The following is an 11,819-nucleotide window of genomic DNA, read 5'->3' as shown; positions in this document are numbered from 1 at the left end:
TCTAATCCTAAAGAATCAAGAAGGCAAAATTTTCATTAATTCAATGAAACAAGCAACGTCACGATAATTTCCAGGAGAGAGGGCTCAAACACAAAGTTATCAAGTGACTATGAAGTGCACAAAAAGCAGAATCCTGCGCCACAAGCTTTTCTACATGGGCAGAGCACAGCACACATAATGGCATAAGAAACATAATGATGAAAAGAGAAAATAAAAAATATAGAATCTTTGAGTACTCAAACCATTGCTGCCAACAGTCACAACGCAGAGATGGGACGCAAGCAGACAACAAAGGAACCAGTTTGTAAATTCAGTTAATCGTAAAAGAATAATATAAGACATAAAGTTCTCAGTCACAGGATAACTTTATGTGATGGTGCTGCTGTATATAGGGGCACCACCAATTAGATGGTTCAATCTAGAATTTACCACATAACGAAAACTAAATAATTGTCATGACCATACATTAAAAACAACACAGAACTAAAAAGAAAATCACAAGTCCTTTGCCGGTCCTTTGCCTTTTTGGCTATTTACAGATTAGATTTGATGGCTGAATTTGCAGAAATAACTTCCCTCATTAGACCTTCTTGAACCACTGATACAAGAAGCTGCGAGTTTCCAAACGGGAAAACCTTTAGACAAAATGAACCAGGGAAAAGAGGAAAAACTAATGTTGACAAAAGATAGTTCATGCATTAATAGCATATTCGACTTACTTTACCATATAAAAAGTCATAACAAACTTAATGGTTAAGCTGGCTGAAATAAACTAATAAGAACTTATTTAATAAGTTTTACGGCGAATCCTCATTTAACCAGCAAGAATATTGAAAGGCCATGGTCTATTTTGTAGACCCAAATATGTTCCGTTTAAGTTAAACATAACGAACTTTCCTGTGTTAAAAATAATTTAACAACACCCAGTTTCAAAAAAATTAAATAAGAGTGTGTTTAAAAGTTGAAATACATTGATTTTAACATACAGAGATATTTAATTCATTTTGTTAGAGGAACTTTGTTTCACGGTATAACATTGCATTCCCAAGAATTATATTCCTAGGAATATTATGCCCAAAAATACTATTTCCATAGACGTGTTTGATTGTATATTATCTAGTAATTTTAGACAAAAAAATATTAAACTCACTACGTTAAAAAGAAAAAGAAAAGTAGAATGTAGTGAGATGAGTAGTTATTTGTTATAATAACTAATGAAAAGGAAATATCCACCAGCTCGCGGATATTAACCGCGCTTAAAATGTTAGAGTATAATTTTCGAGAAAATAAACATTGGTGATATTATATTTTCATAGTCTTCCAACGAACAAAAAGATATTTATTCTCATCCCCATTTCTCTGGAAATAAAAGAAGATAACATGAAACAAGCACCCTTTCATTTTATTTTTTTCTCTTATGAATATGTTGAAAAAGTTTATCTAACCAAAACCATGGTTATATCATCAAAATTTATATATTCTTCAAACTTTCTCCCCCACCCACTCTTGCACGCACGCATATAGGGGGCATATTTATTGAGAGCGTGAAATAAATAAATATTGATCAAACAACCAAACATGGATAATCAAGAGTGTATAGATAAAGTGACGTGAAAAGATAATCCCTTACCTCTCCCTTTTGATTGAACATTTGGCCAGTAACATAGCCACGGGCGTTAAAGGAAGTAGGACTGAAGATCTGTAAAACAGATTGGACGTATTAACAACTTCACGGAATAAAAATAAATAAATAAGAGAAAAAATTTGGCGAAAAGTATTTTTAATTTATAAAAAACTGACTAATTAAATAGTTAATGATATTCAAAGAGCGGTTAATGAGTAGCCACTTATTAACGCTTTGAATGATTTATGGTTACTATAAAAACATTTTTAACAAGAATTTTGTTGTGTTATCTTTTCTAAAATAATGAAACACTCAACGGTACTCACCACAAATAGCACCCAGTCATCGGCTCTTACAGGTCTGTGAAACCACATGCTGAAATAAAACCAACAAAGCATTAAACAAAAAAGAAGAGAGAATATTCATAATCATAGCTCAAAAAATTTCAAATTATGTTAATGATACTAGGAATAACAAATTATTAGTTGAAATCTTCTAGTTTGTCTCAGTGTTATGTTACTATACTCCCTTCTACTCCAAAAAACATGTTAATATACCCTGTCTGTTTCACAGTGGCAATAGTTTAAGGTCATTCCACACAAACAACAATAGACATACCACTTTAAACAAATTATTCTTTTAGTAAATGCATTACTTTAGACTGAGATAAAGAGTGTAATTAATTTGGAGACATATTAGGATGAGAAAAACTAATGCATCATTGGAAGGTGAGTAAATAAGTCAATTGGAAAATTTTAGATGACAAATTAAACATCACACTCCGATACTTACGAGTGGTCCAGACTCACAGCGCGTGCCTTCATGCCCTTCCTACGGTTGGGATTCAAACTCACTTGAAGAAAGATTAGATCAGAAGTATATGCTACCACACACCTGCAACACAAAACCCGATTCACATACTATTAGATATAAAAGCAATCACTGAAGAGCTTTTACTACAAAAGCGTTAATAAGCTTTTGGACTAGTTGCTCTTGATATGGTATTAAAGCCCTTATGACCATCAATCAATAAAAAAAAAGCCACTATGCACAGTAGGTCATTAATTTCATCATTGCCGCTCTCATTCTTCTACGTGAGAGTTGAATTTCGGTAAACTAAAATGGCCATATGCATTGTGTCTCAAACTCTTCAAGCTTGGTCTTTCTTACTATATAAGTTTTCCTTTTCCCAAGACGACACAAATTTTAACAGAACTTCAGTAACATGCTCTCCAAGGAATGCAAACCTTAGCTCATCAATAAAAGCCCTCCTAGCTCATGCATACGCCAATTTCACAAAGAACTGAACATATCCAAAGGTAAATAGAAATTATGTACCTATGCAAGGCTTGATCATCTGAAAGTTTTCCCCTTGCTCTGAACCAGTATCTCAAACTGCAGTCAAATTTTTAATAAGATATATAATATGCAGCATTAAAGTCCCATGAGATTAAGTCTTCAAAAATGATTTACAGAGGAGGCAAAGGATTGAATAATGATGTCTCTCGAATGGTACACCAATCCTTTCTCTTCTCTCTCCAAATATCTGTCACCAACGTAGCAAAAAAGACCAGTAAAAAAGCACAAGCACAAATTGGCAGATTATCAAGCTAACCTAGGGGGAGATTTGGTCTGATTTGTTGAAGCTCTAGGTTCACAGAACCGTATCTCTATGGGCCAGGGAATGAATTCAACTGCAGCAACCTTGTTCCGGTAAGTTCTGAAACAACAATTTTGTTAGTTATTAAGGCAAAGAAAATCTTCATACACTCTTCTTAGGAGCTGAACCAAATAAAGAGTAAAATAAAAAACTGTAGCATCAAGCATAATATGCTAGAAAGTAATTACTACCTTGGAAGGCGAGGGTCGGTTAGACGTAGCTCCCGAAGCTCTTCCAACGACAAAAGCTATATAACAACGAACAAAATATGACGGTCTAATACCCAAAACTGTTTTTATGAATATAAGCTAGTCACTTGCCTTATCTGGTGTAGGGACTGATGAGATATGCACTTCCTGGTGCTGAAACCCCAATTCCTCCTTCTGTAGAGTTAGAATAATAACAAAGTTAAACGTGCTTCTGAATTTCTAGAATAATCATTGATAACAGCAAGAGCATATATGCATGTTAAAAGATCATATGTCAATCAAAATGAAAACGGCTTAAAGAATGCTTCATTATATGCTATATTTTGTAATCATTAAAAACAAATACTAGAAAAGTGAAACTTACCATAGATTCATATTCCTCCAATATTTCCAATGCTAGATAGCATTGCATGTACTAAGCTAATATTGCATCAACGTACCTACTCCTCCTAACAGTACTAAAACCTATATGACCATAACCCAAATAAATATAAATGTTTTTCATCCCAAAATCACTGATGGTATTCCCCTTTTGCATCGATGTTTTATTGCATCAATGACAAGGATACCATGTTATATAGTTGCACTGGCTCAGTTGTCCCTCAGTTCTCCAAATGGCATTTCATCTTTTAGTTCCATATTGATGACAACAGGTTGAAGAGGGAAGGGATAGTATTTTCTTACTATCTGCCCCATCTAAAAATATTCATTCCATTAACTGCTTCACTACCTCTAAGGTATCTACAAAACAATAACTACAGATCTTATTTAGTATATGTGGGTGGATACATGCAGATATATATATATATATATATATATATATATATTATAAATTTTAAATAAAATTATTTAAAAATAATTCCTTAAATATAAACTAAGATGAACAAATAATTCTAAAGCATAATTCAAATAAAACTGTATAATAAAATATTAGTGCAAATTTAAATAAGTTGCACCACGAAGTTTAAGTTTTAAACAAATAATTTTTTTAAAAACAACTTCAACATAGATCTAAAAAATATATAAATAACTAAAATTCAATTATAAACAATTCTTTCATGGCTAAAACTTCTCTCACCAATAACTTTGTTTTGATCACTTGAGTTTTTTCTTAAAATATCCACACAAAAAATCACTAACAATGAGATGCATACAGCGGGTATTCATAGGTTGGATATGATACCCGTATCTACCTCATCAACAAAGGAACCATTAAAATACTCATACCCATTATTTGCAGTTATCATTAAATATATTCATTTAGTATCCATTATAGATTTTACTCCTAGATATTTGTTGGTATGAATTTTTCTGTCATCCCTACAAATATTAAACTAATGAAAACCGCATGATTAACCTTAATATGCAATTAAGAATGATAACCGAATATATATAAAATAGAGACAAAACATTACTTAACCAGATTCCTGATGGGTTTATGTATATATATTTTCATCATATAGGTTATAGTTATAGTCATGGTTATAGTCATTGAGAGATTGTGGTTATATTTCTCTTTCCCTTCAAGTGTATGAGTGACCCCTTTTTTTGATTATGGTTATGCAATCAGTTACTTCGGTGACCCCTTTTTGTTATGGTTATGTGGTTATGCAGTCAGTTACTCCGAACCATCGGCTCTGATACCACTGATGGTATGTATATATATTTTCATCATATGGGTTATGGTTATAGTCATGGTTATAGTCATTGAGAGATTGTGGTTCTATATGGTTATATGACATTAGTCTTACACATATAAGACATTAGACACCACTTTTACACCAAAACCTTAAGGCAATGTTGTTATGGGTCTTTATTATTATATAGTGTTTAACTTTGTCTTTTCTATCCAATGGGGAACTTTGACTCACACTTGAACTATTTCCAACAATTCCGAGCTAAATAAACAGAGATTTTTATCTTATTCCAAGTCAAGAAAAATGTGGAATTGAGAAATACATGAAATGAAGCCAGCAAAGTGAATATGACGTTTCCCTTTTGAATTGCATCCACTTTCCTAGTAGCAAAACTCTTCCCATCACGGAGACGGCTAACTTGATATATAATGGGTACTGGAAGACAAAAATTTACACGTGTTATCAACGGCAAGCCAGAAGTCCACATAGAAATATGGCAGATGATATTGCGGTTTGTTGCAGAATGCATGCCGTAAGAAATAAAAATACAATATATACATATAGGTAATATAAGAATGCCAAAATAAATTTTCAATGAAGAAATAAAAAAAAAAACAGCCACAGAACTAACAAAACCTTCAAATAACAGTAAAATGTAAAACACCAATTTCAACACTTCAGATAATGATAAAATGATAATAGTGAGTAGGATGAGCTACTTGGTACTTATTGGGCTAATCTACGTAATGGGCTAATCTTTTGAGTTAGCAATTGGCATTTTTATTGAGAGTTGGGCAACGAAAAGATGATAGAAGCCCTCCCAGGGACAAAAGTGCTACTGCTGGGTCAATATCAATAGAGTGAAGCGTTCATAAACATCAATCCTTAAATAGGGTGGCAATGTTAGAAGTCTCGCATTGAGTATGATGAACTACTTGATATGATACTCAAGCCTTGAGACTCTCCTACCTAATGGATTAGTCCTATGGGTTGAGTTTTTGTGTTGCGCTTAAGTCCTAATAGTGTCACAGTAATACTTTCTTTTCCATCTCATGTAATTTCTTGTGTAGCCACACGTGCATCTTAACATATTCATTTTTGGTACTCCCACATTTTTCCCTTTTACCTCTTTAAAGCACACCATTCACTAGATGATTTACTTAAATATGATTGGTCGCCTTAGACAATACAAACTTTGTTAGATGACTACAGAAATTCAAGATAAAACTAACTCAAGAACTATTCAGAGCCTGAAATTTTTCTAGAACAGGAAGTTACTTGACAGTATTGAGTTTAGCTAACAACCCATGAAGTAGTTCAAATTCCTTACTTGCATTTAAGCACAAATCTGCAGTACAAGCCATCCAACCAATATAAACATGCACAGCAGTAAAAACAAACTGGAAATGAAAACATGAAAAAGCCAGGAGTGTGATTTGTCAGCAAGAAAGTCATTAAACAGCAATTGTCTAAAACAAACTGCTGCCATTTGCATATTTAAATCACAAAAATAATTAGAAGAAAAGGTTCTTCTACAAAACAATGTAGCAGGTGGACCAAGAAAAGAAAATGAATCTTTCAAGTAAGGGACAATAGTAGCAAGGGACAAAGAATGGAGCTACATGGGAGTATTGTCAATGAAGTTCAGATTAAGCACACTTACTGTTAAAATCCCCCACAAGAAGAAAATAGACATGCAAACTATGAACAACTTTAAGACAATCGACAGATTTTGATGCTGCAGCCAGTGCCTGTCAATTATACATTATCTCGTAAGAAATCATTTCCTAGATGCTAGCATGAGTAGAATGCTGTTTATGACATAAAGATGTGTTTTCATACCTGTCCAACTATTTGTCCACCAAATACTTTTCCAAATTTTGGAGCATCTGGAGGAGTGATTCCTCGGAAGATATCTACCTTCCAAAGAGAAAGAACACATTGGTATTAGGAGGAACAATACAAAATATAGCATACTTAATATCAAAGATAAAATAGGACAACGATATCTGACTAGTTTCTGTTTCCTTCTCAGTCTATTACATTATATACTATGAATGGATACCTCTATAGGTTCCAAATGCAGTATATGCTCCACAGGTGAGCATGTATCAACAGATTTTTCTGCACTCCAGATAGACTTCGGTTGCAGCAATGCTGAATGCTCATGGGGCAGTACCAAGCATGATAGCTGTCACATCAACATAAACAATTGCTATAGGATAAAACATTGGAATGCAACAGGGAAAGAAACCAAAAGGCACCTTTGTCAAAGCTATGACATCAGCATGGTGAACTTCATTTGATAACCCTGCAAGTTGTGAATTCACATTAGTCTTCTGTAATTATAGTTATATAGCAATATTATCTCTCACTGCCCTTAACGTAACATGATAATTCTAGACGAAAATCTTATTCACAAAAGTATCAAATTAGATGTATGCATTTTAGAGAAGTCAAACCTCATTTGTGTGAGATTACAAAATTTAAAACTAATAGTTGTTTAAACTATAAGGTTTAGATCAAAACTAGGTATGGACCAAGAGAGAAAGGAAGCTTTTTAATTATATTATTTTGTGTATGTGTAAATTACAAAACATTAAAATCAATTGACACTAGTTCTGAACTCCTAATACCAACAAATAAATACACAAGTCTGGAAATATAATAAAGTCTAGAAGCCATTCTAAGAAGATGATCTTAGATACCCTAAAATATGGTACGATATAATAAAGATATTTTCTAAATAGTCAAACTCTCACTCAAGCTAATGATATTTAACCATAAAAATGGTCACAAATGAACAATTCAAAGAAAGGAAACAACACAAACATAAAATGGGCTCCATAAAAAATGGCTGAAAGACAACTCAAGGACGCAAGAGATATCAACACTATCAGATTTTATCTTAAAATCAATTCATAGTAAGAAAAGTTGTCCGACTGATATATAAACTGCATTCTTGACTAAAGTGATAGGCATCTCCGAAAAACTAATTCAGCAAGATGGTTGTAATGATCATCACCCTAAAGCAGTGCGTCAGAGTTTTCCATGACCAGTAAAGAAGAGATTTTGTCAGCATGAACATCAACAAAAATTTCCTGGCAAGCAACTATACAGCAAGAACTAAAACTTCTTCTGCAAGATCATCAAGTACAGAATATGTGTATATTATGGTGTGTCAACATGACAAAAAGTCACCACTAGTGTGATTGTTAGTGGAAAGCCAAAATGGTTGCCAACAGGAAGGCATACTAATCAGTAGAAAGGTTTGTCAGAATTATCAAAGACATAAATTTATCAGTTTCACTCTTTTCTTCCATACCAATTGGAAAACCAACAATAACATCAGAAAGGAAATTGAGCAAAGATCATGCTTTAAAAGGGGAACCAAACAACACAAGAACGTTCGAAGAACAGACATCCAGGAAAGGGGATAAAGGGTAGAACCCAGAGAAAACAAACACCACAAAGGCACAATGTACAGGTTCACCTTAACTTCTCCTTAAAGTCATTCTTTTTTAAGGAATGGAAGTGGCACGGTTAGAACTCTTGACGACTGAGTCATAACGCACCAAGTTAAAATTAAATAGTTTAGGTAGAGGAGAAAAAGAGTCTTTCATTAATAGAAAGGTGATTTTACGAATATTCTTGCACATAAAGATGTGTTAAAATTTGAACCACTAAACCGTATCTGTACTATTACTGAACTTTAATCAAAATTAAATAAGGAAATGAAACAAAATCAGGAAACCACTCCTAGTAGATCATCTAAGATGCTCTAAATTGTCTAAAAGATACAATAAAAATATGACAAGATATTTTCCAGAATATCTGACCGATATAATTAAGAATAACAAAATCATCATGACCCAAACTCCTAGACCTAACAAGCCTACACCTTTGAGGGTGTTAGCAACGCTAAACAGCAGTCTTGAAGCATAGCTACATAAGAATGAAGTTTATTACCAAAACCAAAGTAGTCATATCTTTTCAATTGAAACTCTCGATGATCATCAGCACTAACAGAGCCAACAACCTCTGCCTGCAAGCCAGGAAACTGAATATTCAGTACAAAACTGAAACTTCGAAATTGCATAAACAAAATCTTTAGATCTGAATCTACATCTCTTCAACTAATCCAATGACCATTTTGTACATAACTTTCAATTCAAAAATATAACAATAAAAATGAGCATACCTCTCCTTCCCAGATGAAGTACAGACCATCCCCACGTTCCCCCTCACGAACAACATACTCTCTCGGCTCTACATAGTAATTGATCATTCAAGAATTGAAAACATTAATGCTTATACCAGTTCATCAGGCATCGTTCCAGAAATGAAAAATCATTTGCAATTGATTGTCGAAATTCTGCATACTATAAATCTTCTAAAATACTCTAGTTACCAAAGCATGATAAAAATAAAAATGACCATAACACTTAACTACCTTATTTGGTTCCTGAAATTTGAGATTAACTTTTGGTTGCCAAATTAAAAATTAAAATAATCATTTTAGTCCCTCAAATGTTAAAAAATACATTACCATTTTCCATTTCCGTTATCGCAGTCTATTACAGGACTAAAAAGCCTGTTTTTTATATCTGAAAGATTAAAATGAATTTATTACTCAATTTTGTGGACAAAAACAAAATTATGCCAAATAGCAATAATAATGAAACTACAGTTACGTTAACATATTTTTTAACATTTTTCCACCTAATTCGCCCCCACAAAATCCAATACAACAGCAAAAGGGGTCAAAACATCAAAACCAAATTTCTATTACCATAGTATTTGGGAATTACAAGCTCAGATATCTTCCGTACAGACGAGCCAGGAAGCCTCTGTAGCAGAGGAACGTTCCCGAGAAACTCAAACACTGCAACAAGATCAAACAGACAAAACCAAACCTAAAGATCGCAACAGAAATTCGGAAACATTAAACTGAAAATGAATAAACGTATACAAATTCTCCGTTCTTGATCATCTCCTGTTTAGTTACAGATAAATCATGGAATAACAGAAACGAAAATCGCAAGAAGCTCCACTCACCTTCTTCCTTCGCCATTACAGTGATTGAATTGGATGTTTGGAGGACAGTGATGGATGTAGTGACATTAACTTGAATCTGTAATATTTTATATAAAGAAAAACACTTCTTTATACTGTTTTGGTTGTTAGCTATTATTACCAGTAGAAAGTGCATACACGTTTAAGTGTCACCATATTGTTAGTTATGTTTGTAATTTTGAAAATTAAAAAAAAATTATTACTATTATTAAATGCCTTAACTAAAAAGTTATAAAAAGCAAAAACATTTTATTTGACTTTTATACTTCTTCTATGTATGAAATATTGAAAATTGAGAACTGAAAGGAGCAAAATTATGTGTCTTATATTTAAAAAAAGTAGTATAGTTTTAAAAAACAAAATTGTATAGATTAAACAAGATAATTCTGATTATATTTACGTTGTTATTATAATATATATGAAAGTATTATTATTATTATTATTATTATTATTATTATTATAGAAAGAGGCTGCACACTTTCTATATTTATACTTATTTATGATAATAAAAAACAATTAATATAATTAATATCATAATAAAAATAAATTACCAAAACATAAAGAATAAAGCTGTATTAAAATAGATACAGAAAATAAATACAAAAATAATCTAATTTTATTAATTATAATAATTATACAATAAAAATATTTTTAATATTTCATGACGACAAATTAAGAGTAAGGAGCGTAAACGAGATTAAATAAATATATACAAAAAGTAATTAAAAAAATCAATTATAAACAGTTTTAATTTTTCATTACAGCCAGTCATTGTTTGGGAGTAGTTTCTTATAAATAAGGAAAACTAAAAGATAATTACTAAAATAAGAGTGGAAAAGATAAAGGAGACAAAATATATATATATATATATATATATATATATATGAAAAAAACACTTAAAAATCAAATTTTATTATTAAGAACTAGCAAAAATCAACTTTTATTATTAAGAAATAGGACTAGAAATTTGAGTTAAGATTAATAATTAATTTTAAAATAGTGGTTAAATATAAAATTAGAAAAATAATATATATATATATATATGAGATTTTTAAAATAACGGTTAAAGATAAAAGAAATTTTTAGAATAATAGTTAAAAGTAAATTATTTATAAAATAATTAATTTATAAGATTAATAATATTTATTTTCAAAATATATAATTAATTTTAAAATAGTTACTATGTGAGACCCACTTTTATTTCATGAGTTGGGCCCAAGCCAAGTGATAAGGCCTAAGTCAATCCATCAACTATTTCCAATTTCAGAAAAGCTCCTAAGTTTTTCCCACTCAATCATTATCTCTTTTTCCTTCACTCACTCAAAAATCAATTCTCACTCTTGCTCTCCTTGGAACAAAAGTTCAATTAGGGCACATTCCCTTCTAGCTAGCCAAATGCTCTCTCTAAGGTAAGTTGAACACTAAAAACTTTATGCTTTCCTGTCCTTTTAAGTTTGGTTGTGTTAGTCCAACTTTGGGGTCTTCCTTAGAGCCTCATTTCATGTACTTTTGTTTCTGTTTTCAGTTCCTTAAGTTGTTCTAGGTCTTGGTGCTTTTCTACTAAGGGCTTTTTTCTCCTCAAGTTTAGCTTTCAATCAAGGTAAGGGAAGCTA

At 31.9% G+C, this 11,819-nt stretch overlaps 1 protein-coding gene across 1 annotated transcript; it reads right to left on the bottom strand.

The window, feature by feature from the left end:
* Window positions 1-273: 273 nt before the first annotated feature.
* On the bottom strand, window positions 274-10,324 carry LOC114186200 (acyl-CoA thioesterase 2). Its single transcript, XM_028074242.1, has 17 exons — window positions 10,189-10,324; window positions 9,923-10,015; window positions 9,332-9,399; window positions 9,100-9,175; window positions 7,395-7,441; window positions 7,196-7,321; window positions 6,973-7,050; window positions 6,794-6,881; window positions 5,453-5,565; window positions 3,605-3,667; window positions 3,476-3,531; window positions 3,240-3,344; window positions 2,963-3,019; window positions 2,417-2,518; window positions 1,951-1,999; window positions 1,631-1,699; window positions 274-611 (listed from the first exon to the last, which is right to left on the bottom strand). Exons 1-17 carry the CDS (start codon window positions 10,202-10,204, stop codon window positions 534-536), a joined length of 1,284 nt encoding a protein of 427 aa, XP_027930043.1. The 5' UTR covers window positions 10,205-10,324; the 3' UTR covers window positions 274-533.
* Between the last annotated feature and the right edge of the window lie 1,495 nt (window positions 10,325-11,819).

Source organism: Vigna unguiculata, chromosome 5, assembly GCF_004118075.2.
Source record: "Vigna unguiculata cultivar IT97K-499-35 chromosome 5, ASM411807v1, whole genome shotgun sequence".
NCBI classification, from domain to species: domain Eukaryota; kingdom Viridiplantae; phylum Streptophyta; class Magnoliopsida; order Fabales; family Fabaceae; genus Vigna; species Vigna unguiculata.
This window is presented reverse-complemented; position numbering and strand designations above follow the sequence as displayed.